Raw genomic sequence first — 25,735 nt, 5'->3', positions numbered from 1 at the left:
CAAAGGATTGTTTGACTGAGGACCTTCCTTGACTTTGAATGTACGCACTAAATATTTTTAAACAATGCCTCTGAAGAATGAGGTGCTTTCTCCATTCCTTGTTAGTACTTAATAAAGACAGTCAAAAATTACATGCTGCCCTTGCACAACTTTCAATTCATGGGCTTTAGGCATTTCGATATTTTGTTAAAATATCTGAGTATCTGAATATTTTAAACAGCTTTCTTTGGATAACAGGTAAGGCATCAAACTGAGGAGGAACTGTACCAATAACTATGACGTCTATCCCTGTGCTTCACATCCTTAAGTCCATTTCCAAGAACTGCCAAGTAAACATGTATCTGTGATCAGTAATTGTGTCCTAAATATTCAATTTTAAATAGCAATTCATCCACTTTTCATCACTCTGAATTAACAACCATATCAATATCTCAGCTAATTTGCTTGCACAATTTTTTAAATAATTCTTTTTTTTTTTTTTTTTTGGCTGCACTGGGTCTTCATTGCTGTGCAGGTTTTCTCTAGTTGCAGGGGCTACTCTTCATTGCGGTGCACAGGCCTGTCACTGCTATGACCCCTCCTGTTGCGGAGCACAGTCTCTAGAGTGTGTGGGCTTCAGCGGTTGAAGCACATGGGCTCAGTAGATGCAGCTCCTGGGCTCTAGAGCACAGGCTCAATAGATGCGGCACATGGGCTTTGGTGCTCCACTGCATGTGGGGTCTTCCCAGATCAGGGATAGAACCTGTGTCTCCTGTACTGGCAGGTGCATTCTCCACCACTGAACCTCTAGGGAAGCACAATAATGTTTTCTAAACAGTATTAACTTCACAAGTTTCATGGTTGTGTCACTTTAGAAAGAAAAACAGAACCCATACATTTCCATGTACTTCAGTTTCATTATTTGTAAAATGCAAAGAATGGACTGACTTTAAGCTCCATGAAGTCATATATACACACATATATATACACACCTATATACATGTCTATATATATATACACCTACATACACATGTGTGCATGCACACATACACACACACACACACAATGCCACTCTCCATATCCCTAGCACTAAGCCCCAGTGCCTACCATATAGTAGGTACTCAATACACACTCATCCAATGAGCAAACCATTTAAGGAATAATCAGTAATCCCCCAAAATGTAAGTCTGTGTTCTCACTTTCAACTGACGGGAGGCCAAAAAAAAAAAAAAAAAAAAAAACAGAGAGAAAATATAAGGATGCTGGAATGAGATTTTTCATAAAATCAATGTCATTCAGTTTAGGAGTTGTGTTTTATTTTGAGAGCTATATCTAACCTAAATGTTTGGTGTTGCAATGCCCATATCATTTGGGAAATGATGCTGATTGCTTTCATCGTTACTTTTTACATCATTATCTTCCTTAGCAAAATTGAAGGCACACTATATTGGTCCTTCCATTCTTGTTTTTTTTTTTAATTTTTTGTCACCTTTGAAACCAAAAATGTGGTAAACCAAAGGCAAAATGACTCCTAAAGTTCCTTCTAGCTCTGAAATTCTGTAAGATAGACTTCTTGCTGGGTGGCTTGAATAAATACATCCGGGGTGTGATTCAGCACCATGGACAAATCTCAAAGAAGGCCCATCTCCCTGGACCAAGGGCTGGATTTCTACGTGTAAAAATCCAGGCTCTGCTTTGAGCATGGCCTTTTGTGAGCACACAACTCCAGGCCTAATACCTAAATTAATAAGTCTAAGTCTCCATTCAATGAAATACTCAGATTATGATTACATTTAGTTTCATTAACTGCATTCTCAGACTAATGTGACGGGATTTCCTTTTCAACTTGTAATTAACTTTACTGAGAATTCTTAATTGGGATTTTTTTCCTAAAGCCTTATTACAAATTCTTTTAATATATGCATTATGGTATTAAACTATGTTGCTTAATTTTATATTGGCTGTTATTTTTTAAAGAAGAAAATATTCAGGGACTTCCATGGCAGTTCAGTGATTAAGACTCTGTGTTCCCATTGTAGGGACCATAGGTTCAATTCCTGGTCAGGCAAAAAAGACCCCACAATGCTCAGAAAAGAAAAAAAAAGAAGAAAATATTCAATGCTAATCTCCAAGAACAGCAAGCTGACCTGAACTCAGAGACTGTTCTGCAAAGAATCTGTACTCAAACCTGAAAGCTGATCCAGAAGTTTTAGGCTTCCCACATCAGACATGGCATTTTAACTTTCCTACCAAAAGCAGTGTGACGCTAAAGGACCAAATCCTCTTCTCCCCTTATATAATTTGTATAAAACCAATCAGACGTGCAAGAGAGATCTAGGACTGGTAGTCCTCTTCTCAATCAAAAGCAAGCAAAGTCAGTACATAAAAATCTTCTGCTTTCTTTCCCTCTGGTTCTTGGAAAGGTGTTGGGGACTATTTCTCTCACAGAACAAAATACCTATTTCTCAGGAAAATCTGTCCTCATTTCCCTTCCCTCCCCATCAGCCCCAGATGTTTTGAGGAGGCCGGCATGATGCTCCCACAACATTCCATACTTACTCCCATCACGTGGCTTTGCAAGTACCTGTTTCCTCTTCCATCTCCCTGACTGCATCACAGGCTCCAGGAGGATATTTCTTATTTTTCTCTCATTCATCCTCATACCTCCAGTTGTCACAGAGCATTGCATGACACATAGCAGAATTTTAGTAAATTTTAGTTCAGTGTTGATGAAGACATGGAAATGTTAATGACAAGAAAGCAAAGATTGGTGAATATCTGAATCTTCCAGAAATGATGGCTCTATCCAGTCAGTCTATTTTCAAAGATGCGTGTCATCTAATACAGTGATTCTTAATGAGGATCAATAAATAAAAGGGAGTAGGAGAAAAGACGTAATCTGGTACATCATCCACTGCATGTCCTTGAAAGTCATGAGAAAAGTCATCAAGAGTTCATGCCTGAGTCCATGTCTAGGGTCTGAAGTGTTAAGTGTTAACTGCTCAGTCATTTCGGACTCTTTGCAACCCCAGGGACTATAGCCTGCCAGGCTCCTCTGTCCGTGGGATTCTCCAGGCAAGAATACTAAAGTAGATAGCCATTTCCTTCTGCAAGGGATCTTCCCAACCCAGGGATGAAACCCGGGTCTTCTGCATTGCAAGCAGATTCTTGACCATCTGAGCCACCAGGGAAGCCCTAGGATCTGAACTCCTTATCAAGTATCTCAGGGGCCTTGGGCAGATTACTTAAGCTCTCAATGCCCGTTTCCTCATCTATAGTATGGGGGTGCAGGACCTATTTCAATTATTTCATGGATTGTTGTGAGAAGGAAAATGCATGCATGTAGCAGGTGCAGAACAAATGGTATCATTTCATGTATTCCTCTCTTTTTTAATGCACCCTGTCAATCACACAACAAGCATGTTGCATCTTTCAGTCCCTATACCTAAATAGAAATGCTCTCCCAAAGGAGCTGGATAGGCTTTCCCTAGAATGGAAAGAGCAGAACTTGGCATCTTTTAAACTAAACCAGACACTGTGATAAGCACTTGGGCTTTCTTTACAAATAGTCCTACAGCTGGTTGGAAGCACTTTGGAAAGGCAATGTAGATCCAATTAGGCAATGCCATGTGGCCAGCATTAGTAGCAATTTTTGAAAAGAGCCCAGGATATGACCTACAGAAAGTGCTAATTTTTTTTTTTTCTTTTAAGGGATCTGTTTCTGTTGCTTGTGCATACACACACACACACACACACACACACACACACACACAAAATCTCATTTTTCTAGGTGGAAATACAAGGCATGTTTTGGGCCAGATTTCTATGGGTCTGGTCTGCTAGTATAAGTAAATATTAAAATCAACACTCAGAACCAAAGCTAATGTGTTTTAATGGGACTCGAAGGAAAACATAAGACAGGAACAAATGGCTAAGAATGGGACACCTGCTGCACCCCAGCTATTTCTTCGGGAAAGAGTTGACAGTTTCTTCAGTTCTCATTTACATCAGAAACAGTAGTAGAAAACACACACACACACACACACACACAAATGGGGTTATCAACAGGCAGCATGAAAATATGTTCACTGTGAAGACAACTGCACAATAAATGCTGCTGATGAGCATCACTGGCCCCTCGTCTATGGACCACCTTAGCACCTATGCTCAATCATTCCACAAATAACAACAGTAATCAATACGTATGTTACCGGGCATTATGCTAAATCCTTTGTATGTGTTAATTCCTTTACCTCCAAAACAAACTTGTAAGGTAGATGTTATTTCACTCTTTTCAGTGAATGGAAAACTGTAGTTTACAGAATTACATTAATACTTCCAAGATTGCACAGCTCACAGATGACAGAGCATACATACACCCAATCCAATGATGTCCACCTCCCAAGTCCATATCTCCCATGCCCTGACTGCACTATCTCAAAGACAAACTGTCCACTGTTTAATGAGCGTCATCACATGTCAGGATCCCATCTATAACTCTGAATACTTCAGGAGAAAACCAGGGCTCCAATCTAAAACCACACCAAGTGAACTCAGGCCACAGCACTAAACCTAAAAATGTTTTTAGGGACTTCCCTGATGGTCCAGAGGTTAAGAATTGGCCTGGCAATGCAGCAGACACAGGTTCGATCCCTGGTCGGGGAATTAAGACCCAACACAGCACGGGGCAACTAAGCCCGAGCCACAACTAGAGAGCCCGTGTGCTGCAACACAAGATCCCACATGACGCAACGAACATCCCCTGGGCCACAACTAAGACCCAGTGCAACCAAATACATAAGCATTTTCTTTTAAAGTGTTTCTAGTGGATCCAGTGTGGCCCAGCCCCTTAACTCTTAGCAATGCTATAATCTACTGACCTGTGTGCAAAACTATTTGCAGTCATAGATCTTCAGATGGAAAGACTACCTGTCCAGTCATTTCAGGAACATGAGTGCTGGTAACTGTCACTTCTTAGAAGAGAGTTAAAGCCTCAGCTGAGTCGAAATTAGCCAAACTTTCTCAAAACTCAAAAATCTCAAGGGTCCTGTTAATGGGTTCCCCTGGACTTCTTATGGAGCTCCTGCAAGGGAGTCATTCATAGATACATGTAATCATTCATTTGACAAATGTCTGTTGAACTCTGTGTAATTTCTAGGCAGTGGAGGTACAGAAAAGAATAAAACTAATGTAATCCTTACCCCTACCCCTAGGAAGCTTAAAACAGCAACCTCCACTGTGCTTCTCAAACATAGCCTCTTGGAGACTAGTTCCACCTAAGTCCTGAGACTGAGACATTCTCCATCCCACCCAACTGATTGTTCAGGAGTCTGACAACTGATTCAAGGGAGCCAGGTTGATGGTTGGTCAGAAACCAACCACATTTTCTCTCTCTGGATAAAGTGAACTAAAAGACACTGTGATTGAGTGTATTAAGGACAGAAACAATAGTGATGTTTTACCCACTCTACCTCCTAAAGTCCCTCAAGTGTCCTGATTCTCATCCTTCCTAAGCCTGGATATTCACCAGAAGATAACCCACATGCCTCCATTAAAGTTCAGGCTACGGACTCAGACAGAACGGGGTTTGAATCCCAGCTCCTCTGTGAATTAACTCTGCTATGGTGGACAAGCTGTGTAACTTTCAATTTTATTATGGATATTTTCAAATATACACAAATATAGACTAGAATAAGGAATCCCCATGTAGTTGGTCACCTGGCTGTAATAACAGTATTTTTCCCATTTTGTTTCATCTACCATCCCCCACAATTATATACATTCCTGGTGATATTAAAAGTAAATCTCAGTTATCATACCAGTTCTTTAGTTTCCATGAATCTCGGTTTTCTCCTTCATAAAACAGGGATAACGATACCTCTTCCACAGGCTTTCTCATTTATTAGACAAAAATTTATGGAGCTTCTGTTATGAGCCAGCCCAGTCCTGCCGTGGGGAGTACAGCTGTGACGATACAAAGCTTTTGTTCTTGTGGAGTTTACAATATAGTGAAAGAGGAATAAATTTAAAACGTGATCAAGACAACTTCAGAGAATACAAAAGTTATAGAGAGAATAGTGGGAAAATGGGGAACAGTAGGTGACTTGGGAGCCACAGGTAGACAAGGACATCCTCTCTAGTGAGGTTGCAATAGGGGTAACAGATGAGATGCAAGAGGCCTGGGATCCTGTGCTATAGGCAAAAAGCACAGCAGGTGCAAAGGCCCTGAGGCAGGAATGAGCAGGGCTGTTTAAACATTGTTTTGCATATTAAAGGAGTTAATATATTCAAAACATTTAGCACCTGTGCCTGGCCAAAATGAAAGTAAAGGTGTCAGTCACCCAGTCATGTCTGACTCTTTGCAACCCCATGGACTATAGCCCTCTGCCAGGCTCCTCTGTCCATGGGATTTCCTAGGCAAGAATACTGGAGTGGGTTGCCATTTCCTCCTCCAGGGGATCTTCCCTACCCAGGGATCAAACGCCTGTCTCATGTTTCCCGCATTGGCCAGCAGGTTCTTTACCACTAGCAACACTTGGAAAGCTCTTCTTTTCCTTTATACATTATTACAAAATATTGAGGACAGTTCCCTGTGCTATACAGGAGGCCCATGTTGGTAATTCCTCCCAATTTTTAGAAAGTATGTGGGAATATTCCTTCTAGTATTTCAAAAAAATCGAGTATGGGACATCCTGGGTGCCTTTGTAAATATGGACAAATGAATGAAAATCCATTTAGCCCTAAACATGAGCTGTACAACCTCTTCAGAAACTAAGTCATGGATCTGCTTTTCATCTGATTCCTCGTAAACCCTCTTGGAAATGGTCCTGGGGAAGGACAGGGTGGGAGTAGAAGCCAGGATAAGAATCCGGTCTTTCTGATGAGTTCCATGCCCTGAAATAGCAAGTCAGCATTTCACCAGAGTTTGGGGTGAGATCTCACTTGCTCAGATTATGCCCGTGAAATAAATACTACAACATTGACTCCATTCAGAAGTGGAGCTGTATGTTTGTACGGAGTGTGAGGGTCCTTTGTCCCATGAATAGATGTGAGAGCAGTCAGGACGTCAGCTGGTTCCATTCCAACCCTGAGCAGGTGCAAAACTTAACGCGAGGTTTTCATAGACACTGGGCAACACTTTATACAATGGCAATAAAGGCTGTGTAATTGCCACTGACTTATTTCATGTTGTTTCCAGCCTTTGCCACATCGTTAAACAATACCGCACAACCAAAATTCTACTATCAAGTCAGCTGCAGTAACTATAATGTAGTGTTCTGGATTGAATCCTGGAGCAGAAAAGGGACATCAGGGAAGAAACCAGTGAGATTGAAACAATACCTACCATTTGGCTAAAAATAATGTACAAATATTGACTCCTTAGTTTTGACATATAACTACGGTGTACCATAGTCAAGTAAGATGTTAACATCAAGGGCAAGTGGGTGAGTGGGTGAGAATTCTGGGTACTATTTGTGCCACTTTCCTATAAATATAAAATTATTTCCAAATTAAAACTTTATTTCAAAAGAAGTGTGCTTTTAATACAAACAAGTTGAGAAATGTTGATCCAAGGTTGTATTTTGTCCCCACAATCCCTCACTCAAATCTCACAATCTTGACACTAAAAGAAGCCTACATTTACCCTGGACTCTCAGAAGGTGAGGTTGGGGCGGGGGGGTGGGGTTGTCACTGGCAAACAGGGCGGCTGGGGTGGGGGAGACAGCGCACGTTCACAGTACTTGAGAACAAAATGCGCCTTCAAAAGCAAACTGTAATTACGCAGAAGCCGAGGAGCTTTTGCAGAAAATCACTCTCTCATCTGAATCTGCATCCTGTTAATCAAAGAGGTCCAAGCCCTTTTGATTATCAGACTAAATATTTTTAGGCAATAACACTGAATGCCTGAAAAGACCCTGAACAGCATCTGCTGAAGATAAAAAAAGGCGAGTCCTGCCTATATCACAGGAAAAATGAACCATAGGAAACTGATAAAGGTTGGCAAAAAAAATTCCCAATATTGAAGCCTTTTCCTCCCTATTTGCCTTCACTCTAGTCCTTCCCGACTCCCCTCCTTCCAAATATCCAGGTTTCTAGAATGTTGCTGGTTCTCTTAGTGTTTGAACAAAGCATAAGGAAAAGTGCAGAAAGTGATCTAGTGTTAGTATCAAGAGAAGATGATTATTCTCTTAAAGCAATGTCAAGTGGGTCACCAAACAGAGATAAAAATAACATTTAAGTTGGAACTTCAATCAAATCTCACAACTTGAATATTTAGTGAAGAGCACCCTAAAAATGGCACGATGTGCCCCTTCTTGTTGTATATCAAATAGATGCATCTTTCCACTTTCTGTAATGGTAAATCTTCGTAGCTCCCATAATGTCCAGAAAAGGGTTTTATATTCATTGTGTGCTCGGACTCTTTGTGACCCCCAAGGACTGTAGCCCTCCAAGCTCCGTTGTGCATGGAATTTTCCAGGCAAGAATACTAGAGTAGGTTACCATTTCCTATGCCATTGTATTCAGTAGTGGCATTCTAATTCTGGCACCAAGAGCTGGTCTTACTTTCTGATTTTCAGACAAGATTCCTCCTCTCCTACTTCTCTATTAGTCAGTGGGCTCTGGAGACTATGTGGCTTCTTGAACCTTTAATAACTGATAATGTCAGTCACCTAGCTCTTATCTTCTCAATGAACTCCACAAATCATTGTTTCTTTTGAACATGTAATTTTTCCCATGTGTCCATTATATGTAAAGAGCTCCTGTAAATCAATAAAAGACAAACACTTCATTACAAGTAAATATTATCACTACCAACTACTGAATTAATTTGCTATTTAAATTAAACTCATTAATGTAAACCTGTAGAAAAGCTATATGCTCTTATTTTCCAGATATTCCCCAAAATACTAAGAAATAAGGATGGAACCAACCTAGCAGAACTACATAAAATTAATATCTGTCGTAATTCCTAGGAGAATGCAATGTTTTTGACATTGTACCTAGAATTCTCCCCTGCAGTTTGTCAGGAAAGCTCTAGTGCAATTCTACTCAGTAAAATATTACAAGATGCATTTTTTTCCTTGGTGTAAAAGATCACTGATTACTGAAACACAAATATAGACTAAAAGCAAGACTCATAAATAAACCAAGTTAGTCTGTCACAGGAGATTTCTGAAATGCACAGTACCTAGAGACCCATCTCTGAACCACAATTTATTTTCAGTACAACTTTAAACAAAGATCCCTTCCTAAAGCAAGATTCATTAATGTTGCCTGACCTTTTGCCTGACAGAGTGGTGTAATTTGAGTGACTTCAATGAGTTTGTTATTCCACTCAAGAGCTGATTCAAAATCATCCTAGAAATTGAAACTTCAAATGAGAAACTTTCAACAGCCACCTTTTTATAGCCAGGGATTCAACACCATTTCAGCTTTCTCTACTTCATGGTCATATTCACTCGCTTATGATATTTAGGACTCATATACACCTAGGTTCAGCTTATTTTCCACTGAATTCTGAAAGAGAATGTGCTCATTTCCATCAAAGCCAGAACTGGATACAACAATTGCTATATCAGAGGTGGTGCAATTCACCATGCCTTTTGGGGCTTTGAGATTTGGTCATAAAACTTCCAATGACTGGTGTATTTTGCTCTAACATGTGGCTATTTCTCTTATCATTTTTATGATCCAGTTCATAAATAAATAATGTCAAGTTATTTAATAGAATGGAACTTAAGACTTTCTACTTAGTAACCCATTTCAAACCACGTACACATTAACTTTGCAAACATGCTGCAACATTTCCAAGGCCATGAACAATTATCACCATGTAGAGGCAGATGATTTGCGTCACCAATGTCAAATTCCACAGACTTATTCCTCTACCCATTGAGCATGAAAATTTGTAACCAAACAGTGCAAAACTATGATTCAGCAAATAAAACACCAATGCTGTTTCTGGTGGAACTTTAGCAAAGGTGACCCAGACTAGAAAAACGTGCAAAAATGCCAGAACTGTTTCTGTTTTTAAAAAACCTCCAGCTACAACTAAATGCATCCTTTAAATTTTCTGGCTTTTATTATTTTAAACAAAGCCCTACAACATTACTTTAATGTGGGGCTTATTTGAAAACATAATTGCTAGGAATAACCATGATAGTACACTACTGTCAAAAACAAAACAATCTTATTTTTCCCCACTCCCAATAGTCAGTACATCAGCTCCACAATATATATTGTATATACTGACCTTTGAAAGGAAAGAAAATCTTTGGGACCACGCTAAGATTCCCAGGTATGCGCTGTCAGCTAAAGAATACCTATTGAAACACAATAGCAAATGCAACTTTTTCCCCCTTGGAGAACAACAGAACAGTTTGCTTCTTTTTAATCATAGGTACACACCCAAACTAACACAACCCCAACTCAAAACCCCCCACATACATGCACAGGTATACACACACACACACACACACACACACACACACACACAGAGTTTGTGGATTATGTTTATGAAATTCTGATTTCATGAAAAATAAATCTAATTCTTCAAACCAGTATCTGTTAACTGAAAGCCATATAAAACCTAAAAGTGACAACTGGTCTACCTCAAGAGGCAGCCAGATAAGCAAATGAACCATTGATTAACAGATTACCCAATCAAGATGAACCAACAAAACAGGTTATTGGCTAACAGATTTACTATATAGGATGAACCAACCAAGTAATCCTTTGGTTAGCTAAGTACCTACCATGATGACCAGCCAAAAGGGCTATTAGTTAACATACGACCAAGATGAACCTCCAAAGTGGCCTGTTAACAGAAGAACCAACCATGAAAAATCCACCACGTGGATGACTCTTTAATGGAGAAACAAAGTGAAATCTGAAGATGCCACCCACAGTTAGATCCAGAAGAGATAAAATAAAACTTCTTAGTCAACAAAGAGAAGCTCCTCATAAACCCAAACACACACCATGAAATCTGGAGGTGTGACCACCGCTTAGGTCACCCCGTGGGACTGGAACTGGATGGCAGAGCTATACTTACGAAGATTATTTATGGGGGTTCTGGTATCCATGTTCTCATAATGCTGGACGTGGACCACAATGTTGAGATCTCTCTCCATGTGGTCAGTGTTGCAGTGGCCCTGTGGCCTCATGACGTCTGCAAGGGCCCTGAAAGGAGAGAAAGTTTAAATTGATTCATTCAAAACAATGACTAGCACCTACTTATTCTTAAAAATTGAAAGTGGCTCAGTCATGTCCGACTCCTTGTGACCCCATGAACTGTAGCCCACCAGGCTCCTCTATCCATGGAATTCTCCAGGCAAGAATACTGGAGTGGGCTGCTGTTCCCTCCTCCAGGGGATCTTCCCAACCCAGGGATCAAACCCAAGTCTCCCACATTGCAGGCGGAGGATTCTTTACCATCTGAGCTACCAGGGCTTTGGGCTTATGAACAAAAGACAAGACCCCTTTCTCCATGTAGCTGCCATTCTACTTAGGGTGGAGGGGAAAAAGACATACATAAAGAAGATCCCTGCAATTAGAGATTACATAAGGATCTCATGCAGAAGAATTCATATACCTCTCATATTACTGATGTAATGGCAGCGTTACCCACTTTATAGAGTTATTGAGAGGATTAAATGATGAATATATGTAATATGTCTGCACCCAACAAGTTTAATCACCCTTTATAACTAATCCTAATAATAAAAAAAATGCTTATTCCCAGGTGGCGCTACTGGTAAAGAATATGTTTGCCAATGCAGAAGATGTAAGAGACATGGGTTTGATCCCTGGGTCAAGAAGATCCCCTGGAGAAGAAAAATGACAACCTGCTCCAGTATCCTTGCCTGGGAAATCCTATGGACAAGAGGAGCCTGGTGGGCTACAGTCCATGGGGTCACAAAGAGTTGGACACAACTGAGCACAGCACAGTACTCTTGCTAACCCTAGATACCAACACTTCAGGTACAGTTACGGCCCAGTATTAGTAACAATAAGTAACATTTACTGAGTACTTCCCATAAGCCAGGCACTGTTCTAGTCACGTGACATGCCTTAATTCAATTAGGCAGCACATAAACACATCATGAGGGTTATTACTCCTTCTTTGCTGATGAGTCAACAGAGACTCAGAGAGGTGAACTGATTCCATTTACTTGAAATGTTCAGAATGGGAAAATCCATATGGACAGCAGAGTAGTGGTTGCCAGGGGCCAGGGGTGTGGGAGGGGAAATGGGAAATCACTGCTAATGAGGGAGGGGTTTCTTTTTAGGGTGATGAAAATGTTCTAGAATTAGACAGTGGTGATGGTTGCTCAACTTTCTCAATATACTACAAACCACTGCATTGTATACTTTTAAAAAAGAAAATCCAAAATAACCCGACAGATTGGCTGATCAGGAAAAGCCTTCCTGAGAAGGCATCTGAGCTGAGCCCTGAACAGTGAGGCGTTACTGCCATGAAGAGGATGAAAGAACATTCCAGGCAGAGGGGTCAGCAAGTGCAAAGACCCTGAGGCATAGAAGAGTTCAGATCAGAGGAACAAGAAGGCTAACAAAGCTGAACTGCAGCCAACAAGTGGGAGAGCATTACAAGGCGTAGATTACTATACCCATTCTCCAGAACAAAAAGACTGCCCAACAGGACTTCCCTGGTAGTCCAGTGGCTAACATTCCAAGCTCCCAATTCAGGGGGCCTGGGTTTGATCCCTGGTCAGGAAACTAGATCCCACATGCTGCAGCTAAGACCTGGCACAACCAAATAAATAAATAAATATTTTTTAAAAGACTGCCCTGTCGGGCTACAGTCCATCAGGTAGCAAAGAGCCGGACACGACTGAAGCAACTTAGCATGCACGCACACACGCCCAAGTTAACCCAGCTAATCAGTGGCGGGACTAAGATACAAACCTGAATGTCTTTGAAATAATTGTTTAAGCTCCTCCCGACCCTGCACAGTAAGCAGAACCTGAAACTTGAAAAGGACTGCAGGAAAGAAATGTTTGAAACACAAGACAGATGTCTCTCAAATCTAATTTGCCTTTTTTTCACTTCTAAACATGTTCTTTCCTATTTGCAGGACAGGAACAGAGACCCAGACATAGAGAACAGACTTACGGACACCGTGAGGGCAGGAGAGGGTGGGATGAACTGAGAAGCAATATTGAGATATATGGATTCTCCAGGCAAGAACACTGGAGTGGGTTGCCATTTCCTTCTCCAATCCATGAAAGTGAAAAGTGAAAGTGAAGTCGATCAGTCATGCCCAACTCTTAGCGACCCCATGGACTGCAGCCTACGAGGCTCCTCTGTCCATGGGATTTTCCAGGCAAGAGTACTGGAGTGGGGTGCCAGTCCCTTCTCCGATATATACGTTACCATATGTAAAACAATAGCTAATGAGAAGGTGCCGCATGCTGATTCATGTTGATGAATGGTAGAAACCAACACACTGTAAAGCAATTATCCTCCAGTTTAAAAAAAATTTTTTAAGACATATGTTAAAATAAAAATAAATAAATACATAGGTTCTTTATTGAACTTCAGAGGATCTCTGAACTCCTCTAGAATTGAACAGAAATTTTATTTGTGCATTTTTCCTGAACAAGAAGCCATAGTTTGGGGTTTCTCTGGCCATCCAGTGAATCTGCCTTCCAATACAGGGCTTGATCCGAGGTCAGGAAACTAAAATCTTGCATGCTGAGGGGCAACTAAGCCGGCACCACAGCTAGTGAACCCACAGTCTACAACGAAGGGCCCACACACCACAACGAAGACCAACTGCAGCCAAAATAATGAAATATGCAAATAAAAATAAATAAAGGCAGACTGAGACACTATCGAGTTAAAAAGAAAAAAGAGGCCAGAGTTCTCACCACAGTCTCTCAAGATTTCTCTCCAAAATTGCAAAATATTTGAACTTTAAAGAGGATAGCAAAGTAAATGATCAGGGTGGCTACCCGTGAATTCGGTCAGCACTGCCATCGGCAGATTCCCTGGCTCCTGCTGAGTGCCAAAAATCATGAAATTCACCAGAAAGTCAAGGATACTTTTCCCCAGGGTAGCCCTTCACAGAGTAGGCATGAGGACGGGGATTCTTAGGCTTCTGTATCCTGGACACGGTGTCTTCAAGGTGTGGTCCACTCACTCAGGGAATGCCTAATATAGTTTGGCAGTGGGGGGAAGGAAATATGACAACTTCTGTGTATGGTCTTTAGTCATTAAAAATAAGAAATAAATGTGTGAACTGAGGCTGGAGCCCTCACTTGGAACACCCATGTCAGATGGTGAGAAGCAAGAACCTTGGACCAAGGTGCCAACCTTGGCAGTGGCATCATCTTTAGGGTGCATCAGCTGTGCTGTAGTTATATACACCCCCAAAGGGATGTGCAAGCAAAGAATCTAGTTATACTAAGCTAGCCATCACTAGGTGGACATGGGGCTTAAGAATGTTCCCTCATAACAAAACCACAGCCTGGAGACAATACTGATTAAACAAGGACAGGAAAATGATAGACTGGACCCTCTCCTCTTCAACAGCTTCTCACAAAGTTAAAAAAAAAAAAAAACGATGGCCTATTCAGATCAAAATGAAATCAGCCAAAAATAATTCAAACTCTCATGAAGAATATTCAAAATATGGATCTATGTATGAATGATGAGCTTCATCCTCAACACACACTAGTGTGTTATTACACAAAGTCATCACCATTGGCAACAAATTGTAAATATTTGTTTCACCTTCAGTTCTGCTTAATATACCTGCTCTTATGTATGCTTTAGAGTCTATCTAAACAACAAGGTCCTATTATATAGGACAACATTCAAAAAATGAAGATCATGGCATCCAGTCCCATCACTTCATGGCAAATAGATGTGGAAACAGTGATATACTTTATTTTCTTGGGCTCTAAAATCACCACGACAGTGACTGCAGTCACGAAATTCAAAGATGCTTGCTCCTTGGAAGAAAAGTTATAACAAACCTAGACAGGGTATTAAAAAGCAGAGATACCACTTTGCTGACAAAGATCCATGTAGTCAAAACTATGGACTGTCCAGTAATCATGTATGGATGTGAGATGGACCATAAAGAAGGTGAGTGCCAAAGAATTGATGCTTTTGAATTGTGGTGCTAGAGAAGACTCTTGAGAATCCCTTGGACTGCAAGGGGATCAAACCCGTCAATCCTAAAGGAAATCAACCCTAAATATTCATTGGAAGGACTGATGCTGAAGCTGAAGCTCCAATATTCTGGTCACCTGATGTGAGTAACTGACTTATTGGAAAAGACCTGGGAAAGACTGAAGGCAAGATGAGAAGGGGCAGCAGAGGATGAGATTGTTGGATGGCATCACTGACTCAATGGACATGAGTCTGAGCAAACTCCAGGAGATAGTGAAGGACAGGGAAGCCTGGCATGCTGCAGTTCATGGGGTCACAAAGAACCAGATATGACTTAGCGACTGAACAACAACTACAGCACAGGAAACTATATTCAATATCCTGTGATAAGCCATGCTGCTGCTGCTGCTAAGTCGCTTCAGTCGTGTCCGACTCTGTGCGACCCCATAGACGGCAGCCCACCAGGCTCTGCCGTCCCTGGGATTCTCCAGGCAAGAACACTGGAGTGGATTGCCATTTCCTTCTCCAATGAAAGTAAAAAGTGAAAGTGAAGTCGCTCAGTCGGGTCCAACTCTTCATGACCCCATGGACTACAGCCTACCAGGCTTCTCCGATCATGGGATTTTCCAGGCAAGAGTACTGGAGTGGGGTGCCATTTCCTTCTCCAGTGCATGAAAGTGAAAAGTGAAAGTGAAGTCGCTCAGCCATGTCTGACTCTTAGCAATCCCATGGACTGAAGCCTGCCAGGCTCCTCCACCCATGGGATTTTCCAGGCAAAAGAGTACTGGAGTGGGGTGAGTGGTAAGCCATAATGAAAATCAATATGAAAAAGAATATATATAATTGAGTCACTTTACTGCAGAAATTAATACAACATTGTAAGTCAACTATCTTCCAATAAAAATTTTAAAAATAATAAACATATGTGCATATATTATGTATGTTAGTCACTCAGTCATGTCCAACTCTTTGGGACCCTATGAACTGTGGCCTGCCAGGCTCCTCTGTCCATGAAGTTCTCCAGGCAAGAATACTGGAGTGGGTTGCCATTTCCCTCTCCAGGGGATCTTCCCAACCCAGAGATCGAACCTGGGTCTCCTGCATTGGAGTCAGATTCTTTACCATCTGAGCCATCAGGGAAGCCCATATATTGCAGTGTATACTAAAAAACATGTTACAAATAGGGATGTGTTTTTTTTTTAATTTATTGAATTAGACAGTGGAAAGAACCAACTATGTACTACAAACCAAACTAATGCCCAAGGAATTGGTATTTATGTGTAGCACACATTCTGAGTGCTTCTCAAACTTGAATGTGCACATGGATTATCTAGGGGGTTTTGTTAGGATGCAGATTCTGATTCAAGATGTCTGCAACAGGCCCTGAGATCTGGGGCCAGGTGATGGGGATACTGCTGGTCCACACTCAGAAGAGCAAGATCCTAACGGTACTGTGATTGGAGATACTGCTGGTCCACACTCAGAAGAGCGAGATCCTAACGGTACTGTGATTGGAGATACTGCTGGTCCACACTCAGAAGAGCAAGATCCTAACAGTATTGTGATGGTAAATTTTATGTGTTGATTTGACTGGGTGCCACGGCGTGACCAAAGATTTGGTCAAACATTATTCTGGATGCCTCTGAGTGGGTGTTTTTAGATGAAATTAACATTTATATTGATAGACTGAGGAAAGCAGATTGTCCTCCACAGCATGGGTGAGCCTCATCCAATCAGTTGAAGACTGGAATAGAACAAAGGCCCATCCTCCCCCAAGAAAGAGAATTTTCCTGTCTGATGGCCTTCAGATTGCGACATCAGGTCCTCATGGTTCTACAGTGACTTATAGGCTTTCAGATTCAAACTGGGACCCTAGGACTTCCCTGGTGGCCTAGTGACTAAGACTCCATGCTTCCATTGCAGGGAGCATGGGTTTGATTCCAGGTCAAGGAACTAAGATCCCACATGCTTTGAGGCACAGACAAAAAGTGAAAAAAGAAGGAGGAAAAAAAAAAAACACTTGGACCTTGACTCTGCAGATTTTGTATGTACCAGCCTCCATTATCATGTGTGGCAAGTCTGCATAATCTCTAGATAAGTAGATAGTTAGCCAGATCTCCTAAAGATTCTGTTCCTCTGGAGAACCCTGACTTAATAAAGGCACCTTATTGAAGAAACTACACTTTTCCTCGATATCCCTTAACCCATATCCAAACAGCTGAAAGACTGCCATTTTTGAGGTTGAAGATGATGGAATACTGGCAGTTGCATAAGGTTCAGCTTAGTGTCTATTCACTTGTACATTCACCTGTACATCACCCGTCTCCTGCCATGGACCGTGAGCTCTGTGCCTGCACTAATCCTTGCAGTCTCACAGCTCTCAGTCCAATGCTGGATCTACTATAGGTACTCCATAAACACCTGCTGCTGCTGCTGCTGCTGCTGCTGCTAAGTCGCTCCAGTCGTGTCCGACTCTATGCGACCCCAGAGACAGCAGCCCACCAGGCTCCCCCGTCCCTGGGATTCTCCAGGCAAGAACACTGGAGTGGGTTGCCATTTCCTTCTCCAATGCATGAAAGTGAAAAGTGAAAGTGAAGTCGCTCAGTCGTGTCCGACTCCTAGTGACCCCCTGGACTGCAGCCTACCAGGCTCCTCCGTCCATGGGATTTTCCAGGCAAGAGTACTGAAATGGGGTGCCATTGCCTTCTCCCAATAAACACCTACGGAATGACTACATCCATGAGCAAATAAATGATGGAATGAGGAGGTGCCTTATGTCATGTAAACCAGGATGTCAGGCATCAGAACTCCTGTGTGCCAGGTACTATACCAGGACTCAAGTGACAGGTGGGGAAAGGCTGCATTCCTTACTGTGAACAATAATGGAAGGAGGCAGATGATAAACTAGTAAACCAGTACATTAGTAAGTTCATTTTAGACTGTAATGTGAAATGAAGCAAATCACATTGAGTGATGGGCTGGAGGGGGTGGGGGAGCATTGGTAAATAATCCTAGGGGATCAAGGACAGCTTCTCAGACAAGGTGACACTGAGCTGAGACCTGAATGCTGAGAAAGGGCCAGCCAGAGAATCTGAGGCAAACCAACACAACAACTCCAAGGCAGCAATGAGCACGGCATATCTGAGGAACGAAAAGAAAAGCCTGCATCCCTTTTCTTTCCAATTACAGTGAATAAATAAAAGACCCCAACATCGCCAAGTAGAGCTTAGAGTTGCAATATCTTGCTTAGAAGCCTCCAGGGGTTCCAAGGTCTGAACTGTTTTCTGACTTTTAAACACTTGAATGGGATTCCTGAGATTTTCCTCTTGTACCAGAAGCACCATTTATTTTTCCAGGATCTAAGGGCAATGCACATGAGGCTACTTTCTGGGGTAGTGGTTATATGGGTGTAGCCATGTGTCCAAATTCATCAAACTACACATAATATGTGTACACTGTATGCTGCAAATTAGACTCCAATAAAGTTGGTTTTTAAAATGCAAGGTCTCAGTGCCCAAAGAGAAGCAAAACATATTCTGCAAGGAAAAATAATTTAGATAGCCAGTGGGAATTTGCTATATGATGCAGGAAGCTCAGGCCGGTGCTCCATGACAACCTACAGAGCTGGGATGCGGTGAGGGGTGGGAGGGAGGTTCAAGAGGGAGGGGACGTAGGTATACCTATGGCTGATCCGTGTTGATGAATGGAAGAAACCAATACAACATTGTAAAGCAATTATCCTCCAATTAAAAATTAAAACAAAAAAATAATTTAGAGACTTTTTGTGGCCAACAGCATATGCATTCGTGGGCTTCTCCAGCCTGGGCAGCTGGTGGAAGCCACAGGATAACCATAAATGTATAAGAAAAGGGAGATGGAGGGGAGGCTGCAATAAGAGAGAGAAGGCAAGAGCAGGAGAGATGTCTGTCACTTGATGCCATTTCTTTGCAAGAGACTTGAGCGTTTGTGAAGCATGCTTGAAAAACACACAGGACATGGCGCTATGTAATTTGCCACTTGGATTTCTGACTGTTTGAAGGTGGGCAAGATGATGACATGCATTCCCTACTGGCTTCGAATGTAAAGAGCTTCAAAAACGCATTCCTGCCCTCACTAATGCCTTTGCCAAGAGGGCTGGCCCTGCCAGGGGCAGATGCAGGAAACATCCATAGTCTTGATCTGACTCGGGCTCCTTGAACCAGCCCTGACACTCTTATTTGCAGGGCATCAAGCACTTCTCTGTGATCGGCAAAGACTGAAGTCCTGGATGTCAGTGCTTCAAGGCAGTGCAGCCTGATGGTCAAGGACCCGTGGCATAGCCTCAGACTGTCTGGGCCTGAAGTCTAGCTCCTCCACTCGCTAAGGGATTTTGCATCCTCTTGAAAAGCAATCTGTGCCTCTGTGAAAAGCAGATTGTCATAAAGCTGACCTCCGTGGGACATGAAATTAAGTGAGAATTTACACATAAGCTTATATAAAATAGCAAAGCCAGCAAGTGTCCCTGAATATCAGCCAGGCCAATGAGGGGGTGTGGGATGGATTGGGATGGACATACATACATTGCTATGTATTAAATAGATAACTAATGAGAACTTACTGAACTTGCCACCCATCCTGCTAAAATTCAATGCAAGTCCAGAGAGGTGATGAGACTTGGCCAATGTCACGCAGCTAAATAGACATAGCAGAGCAAGCACTAGGCACAGAGTTCCAGACTACAACTTCACCTCCTTCCATAGATAAGGGGAAGAAAATTCCAATAAGAAGGATGATGATAAAGGGTAATAGTCACTGAGCAGTTACCCTATGGCAGTCCTGCTCTATGAGATTTCTAAGCCCAGTCTCAGTGAATCTTCACACAGACCTATGACATAGGGACCCTAAAGATAGGAATCTGAGAATCAGAGATGAACCGCAAATTTCCCAAAAGTTCACACTATTAAGTGGCTGAGTTGGGACTGAATCTGGAGCCATCTGACTTGAACCCATTTCTCTTCAGATCAGCCCAACGACCTCTCTAGGGACTGCAGGGAACATGACTGACTGAACTGAGGACCGGGGCACGGGGTGGGGGCAAGTGAAATTAACCTGAGAGGGTCCTAAAGGGAACAGATGCCACTTGAAAATACAGGTCCAGTGTTACCTAATCTATCAGCTTCTCAAGAGAAATCATAAAATCGAGATTTCTATGCGAAACTTCCCAGTTTTTTAAATGTTGGTCATTGGTTCTAAGTTGGTTTTAAAACACCGTACACCATAGAGACTAAAGAGATTTCACAGCCAAACGCAGTGAGCCTTGACTGAAATCCTGGTTTGAAAACCCAATCTCTAGAAGACATTTCTGGTGTATGACTGGGAAAACAGTAATACAATTGGCTATTTGATGATGTTATGGAAATTTTGTTCCTTTTTGGGGGCAGGATACTGGAACTGTGTTATGTGGGAGAAATGTCCTTGTTCTTAGGAGATCCACACTAAAGTATTTAGGGATGAAGTGTCATGTCTGCAACTTATTTTCAACTGCTCCAGCCAAAAAAAAAAGGAAAAAAGAGAAGAAGAGAGGGAAGGAGAGAGGAAGGAAAAAAGGAAGGAAGGAAAGAAGGAAGAGGGAGAGAGAGAGAGAGCCATAAAGCAAACGTGACAAAATACTAATAAGTATTCAATCTAAATGAGCAGTTTTTGACTGGGAGTGACTCCGCTCCTGGATGACTTTTGGCGACGTCTGAGGACATTTTAATTGTCCTGACTGCAGTGTGTGGGGGCCACCTGCTCCTAAGGGGGCAGAGTCCTGAGATGCTGCCAAACACCCAGCAATGCACCGGACGGCCTCCCACAGCAGAGAACAATCAAGCCCGAAATGTCAAGAGTGTCAAGGGGAGGAAACCCTGCTCTAGATGAAAGATCTACTGGAGTTTATGTTTATTCTTCTTTCAAGTTTTCTGTATGTTTAAAATGTTCACAATAACAAATTGGGAACAACTTAAGAATTCATGCGTGCAGGCTCGACCGCTTCAGTCGTGTCTGACTCTTTGCGACCCTATGAACTGTAGCCCCCCAGACTCCTCCATCCATGGGATTCTCCAGGCAAGAATCCTGGAGTGTGCTGCCATGCCCTCCTCCAGGGAATCTTCCAGACCCAGGGATCATACCCGTGTCTCCTGCATCTGCTGCGTTGCAGGCGAATTCTTTACCCACTGAGCCACCTGGAAAGCCCAAAAATAAGAATACAGACATAGGAATATGTTGCAGACCAAATAAAATGTGTCTGCATGGTTTGGTACCATTTGGTACCCACCATTTGTGGTCACTTCTTCCAATAAATAGTGGTTGAATGTGGCTGTGGTTATATCTGCTGTAGAAACACCTATACAGTTTTCTCCACATCACAGGCCAGGCCTGCGCATACTCTGGAATTGCTGTCTCTCCCCGTTTTCAGTCCTAATCAGCGCAGAAGGAAGCAGGCAATGTGCCCAGGCCTCTGAGCCTGGAAACTGACCTTACAAACACAAGCACACTGGGCACTAGGAGCAGTCAACGGTGTGACGTTGGAGCAGCACGTGCTGTAAGTCTTTGAGGAGAAGGTACTCTCAGGTGAGGTAAGAACAAACTTCCCACCCCAGCGACCCCTGCAGCTCGAGACAAAATAAATTAAGAGGCTGCAGCCAGCACGTTCATTTCACCGGAAAGCCACCGTACAGTCTGTCTGATGCGGAGTTTGGCGTGCTGGACCCAGCCAAACATCCTATGGTCCATGCGGGCAAAAGCAAATGAGCCATGGCTGGGATATGAAATGATTAACTGCATCAGTAGAGCAGGATGTGCTTGGTGAGTACTTGGGGCAGCCCCTAGCACCATAGAAACACACCCAAAGGCTACACAAATGGGGAGAACCAGCAACAGAATGTCAGTAAGAGTCACACTGAATAAATCCATCCACCCTGTATCCGGGAAAATGTTCCCAAGTCAAGTGTGGACCACTTTACACAAGCCGTTCAAGGAGGTGGTAAAAATGCAGACTTCTGAGGCCCAGATAGATGGATTTAGAATCTCTCTGGATCAAGCGCAAGACTGTGCATTTTAGGAAGCTCCTCAAATTCTGATGCTCACTCAACCTGAAAACATCTGCCCCAGACACAGCTGACACCAGGGGAGTAAGGAATGCGCAATTTTCTGTGTGACCTTGAGCAAGCTACCAACCTCAGCTACAATTTGCTCCTATGTAATAGAGAATTAGCACCTGTCTCATCACTGGGCAAACTAAATGATGTTTACACACACATACACACACACAGACACACACACATCCCTAGTACAGTGCCTGGCACCCAGAACTGTGCTCAGCAAATGTTACTTCCTTTTCCGGGACAGTGACTGACTGAACACCATAAAGCCTGGAGAGATATACAGAAGTATAGATGTGCAGACCCCACCCTAGAGATCCTGATTTGAACCATCTAGGGTGGGGCCCCTGGCAACAGTGTTTTGTTTTGTTTTTTTTAAAGCATTCCAGGTCACCCTAAACGTCAGCCAAGGTTGAAAATTATACCTTGGGGGTCATCAGTAAAAATCAAGCAGTCTTTCTTTTCAAGAGTATGTACCTTCACTCCAGCCTGGAATTCTCAAAATGTATGCAAGGAGAGCCTGTGTTGGGGCTCTGCAACACCAGGACTGGATACCCCCTAGATTCCACCTCCAAGGAGACCTTTCCCGGTACCTGTAGAGGAATGTGGCTGCAGCCTGCTGGGCTGGAGTAAACAGAGCTGCAAGGGGGCAGGACCAGGAAGTTTCTCCCACAGTTCCCCAAAGGTTAGTGCTCCTCCCCAGCTTCCCACCTCCCTCCTCCTGCTTCTCCACCCCCATCCCAACCGAACCAGGAGGAGAGCTCCCAAAGCCCTGGTTTGCAAGGCAAAGGCTCCAAGGAGATTTCAGCAGAGGAATTAAGTCGAAATCTGCCAGGCACCCTACCCATCCCTGGGTGAATTTCTCTACCGAGGCAACAGTCGCTGCCGCAACCCTGCTTCCGAGTCTCGCTCGCAACACCAGACCCTTGGCGAGGACAGCGGGGGGACGTGAAACCACCGGCCCGTGGGGTTGGCGATCGGGCACCTTGGGGTGGCAGGAGGTGGGCGGGGCCCGCACTTGACTCTTTTGGTAGGTCAGGCTTTCCCGAAACCCCTGGAGTGGGGGTGGTTCTGTGCCTCTTGATCCCACCATCCATCCACACCTCCCTGCTAACCCAAACCGAGAGGAACTTCTCACCTCTTTCTTCCCCCAAATTCTTCCCTTGGGGTGGGAAAGGGTGGGGGGGAATCATCTGATAATCTGCATATAAATAGAAAATAATTACTAGTGATGTGGTGGTGATGTTCCTCGCCTATTTTTGGTGGGTCTCTTTGTTGAGATTTTTTAGGCAGGCACACGGAGCGCGTGCAGACACACGCGCGCGCACAGGCAGCCGGAGGTGCGGGGTGTGTGTGTGTGTGTGTGTGTGTGTGTGTGTTTGGGGGTGGGGGGGAACACATGGCGACTCTGTTGCGCGTATACGGGAAGAGAATAAACCTTGTTCCCCAGTCATCCGGCTGTGTGCAGGCGACCCCGCTCTCTTCACCACCCTCCCCCGTCCCTCCTCACCCCAGCCGGGACCCCACACCAACCCCTGGCCTCTCCCCGGCCGAGGGTTGCATCCTCCAGTCTGCGTCTTCAGCCTCCAAAGTTACTGGGTTGTGCGAATCGATTTAGACACTCGGGGAAAAAAAAAAAAAAAAGGCAAATAGCTCCATTAATCCCCAAATGCCTTCTCCCATCTGCTGCGACTTGCTCGTGCTGGGACTTGCATAATAAATAAGGCAAAAGGGAAAGTTGACGAATCAGGGTGTCTGGGGGGGTGAAGGCACGCTGGGAGGGGGCTCCGGCCCTGGGAGGCCACACCAGCCCGCTCAAAGGGCGCAGCGCCACGGCTGAGGTCGCTGCCCCCGGCAGGGAGAGGAGGCGTCTGGAGAGAGGGACGAGGGGGTGATGGGGGGGAGAGGGGGCCGAGGTCCCAATTCCAGGGAACTGGCAGCTCGGCGGAAAGCGAGGCGGCCGCTCCGAGCAAAGCTTTTGTTCTCGCCCTCCCCGCACTCTCCACCTCCCTCGCCACATTTTCGCGAGTCGTACGAGTTGCAGGCGGCACACACTCCTTGCCTCCCTCCCTCCCCCTCCGCACACACGCGCGCGCGGGCTCACACACACCCCTCTTCCCTTTCGGGCTCGCCGGCCCCTGTTTACCTAAAGGGTAGTATGCGGAATCCGAAGGCTGGACCACCCCCACCTCCCCAAAACCCAAGACTCCAAAGGCACTGGCTCCCAGGCTGTGTGTCTCAAGTCCGCTGCAATACTCGGCGGGAGGGGGCGGCAAGAGAGCGGGGGTGGCGGGGGAAGACACCCCTAATCCACATACACACTCTCACATCCACACCTGTGCTGAGCTCCCCGTCCCCTCTCTGCACTCCCAGCCCAAGTTGGCTGCCCGGGTGACATTCCCCCGCGGAGAGGCCGGGCTGGAGAGGGAGCGCCATTGCCTCTGGGAAGGTGGAGAGGGGAGGGGAGCGGGGAAAGAGCGGCGCCCGGGGAGTGGGGGGGCGGGGGGCGGCAGCCCACCTGGACATGTGCTCCCTTTGGGGCCGGTGCGCTTTCTCCAGCCCCAGCTTGGTGAAGATGCCCACGAGCACCATGACGGCCACCACCCCGCAGATGATGTAAACGATCAGGTTGGTCTTGTCCTTGGTGGGGTCGTGCAGGGGGTCGTCCTTGCGCGCGGGGGGCTTGCCGGTGTTGAGCCAGAGCGGAGTGTCGTAGTTGGTACAGGTGCTCTGATTCAGTCGCCGCTTCTTAAACGTGCAGCAGAACCGGAAGCCACAAGTCCCGCAGCAAAAGATGAAGTCGCCCGAGCTGCAGTTGAACGGCGGGTCCCACTGGCCCATGACATCGAAGTAGCCCCGGCAGAAGTCCGGCGTGGGCGCCCGGGTCGGGGGCGCGTCCGAGACCCCCACGCCCTCGCCGACCTCTCCGGAGGCGGCCCCGGAGCGGTTGCCCCCCGTCAGCACCACCACGCCGCCCAGCTGCGCCAGCTGCCCGTGCCCCGCTCGCTCCTGCGCCCGGCACACGCGGGCGCACAGCTCGGTGAGGAAGCAGCCGAGGAGCAGCCGGAGGACGCGGCGCATCGTGTCTCCCAGCCCGGGCTCGGCCACTCGGCCGCCGCTGGAGCCGCTGCAGCCGCCTCTGGAGGCGCGGCCGAAGCTGCCGAGGCTGCTGCCGGGGGCTGCGAGCCGCCGCGGGCCGCACATGCAGGGAGCGGCGCGGGGCGCTCGGTGGTCGGCGGCCACTGCGCTCGGCTCAGCCCGCGTTCGCCTCCAGCGCGCCGCGCGCCGAGGGGCCGGCCGGGGAGGAGCGCGCCGGGCCGGGCGGGGGGAGGAGGAACGGGGGCCAGCGCGGGGTGCAGGTCCGGCTGGCTCCCGGGGGAGGCGGGGGCCGGAGAGCAAGGGCGAGTCGGGCGGTGCGCGCCTCCCGTCGGCCGGCGGCTCGGGACTCGCCGCCCCGCGCCCGCTCGCAGGATCCCTGCTCACCTCTCCAG

The 25,735-nt window shown here is 45.0% G+C and overlaps 1 protein-coding gene across 2 annotated transcripts in view; it reads right to left on the bottom strand.

Moving 5' to 3' along the window:
• Positions 1 to 25,474, bottom strand: part of SHISA9 (shisa family member 9) — a 355,587-nt gene extending 330,113 nt beyond the window's left edge. Inside the window, exons 1-2 of one of the 2 annotated variants that reach the window (XM_061401147.1) lie at positions 24,763 to 25,474; positions 11,036 to 11,163 (exon numbers count right to left, since the gene is read on the bottom strand). In XM_061401147.1, the coding sequence (XP_061257131.1) occupies positions 11,036 to 11,163; positions 24,763 to 25,448 (814 nt within the window). In that variant the 5' untranslated portion in view covers positions 25,449 to 25,474. The remainder of the gene's footprint in view (positions 1 to 11,035; positions 11,164 to 24,762) is intronic. The other variant, XM_061401149.1, reaches the window with a different exon arrangement.
• Positions 25,475 to 25,735: the final 261 nt, after the last annotated feature.

The sequence above is a fragment of the Bos javanicus genome, chromosome 25, assembly GCF_032452875.1.
Source record: "Bos javanicus breed banteng chromosome 25, ARS-OSU_banteng_1.0, whole genome shotgun sequence".
NCBI classification, from domain to species: domain Eukaryota; kingdom Metazoa; phylum Chordata; class Mammalia; order Artiodactyla; family Bovidae; genus Bos; species Bos javanicus.
This window is presented reverse-complemented; position numbering and strand designations above follow the sequence as displayed.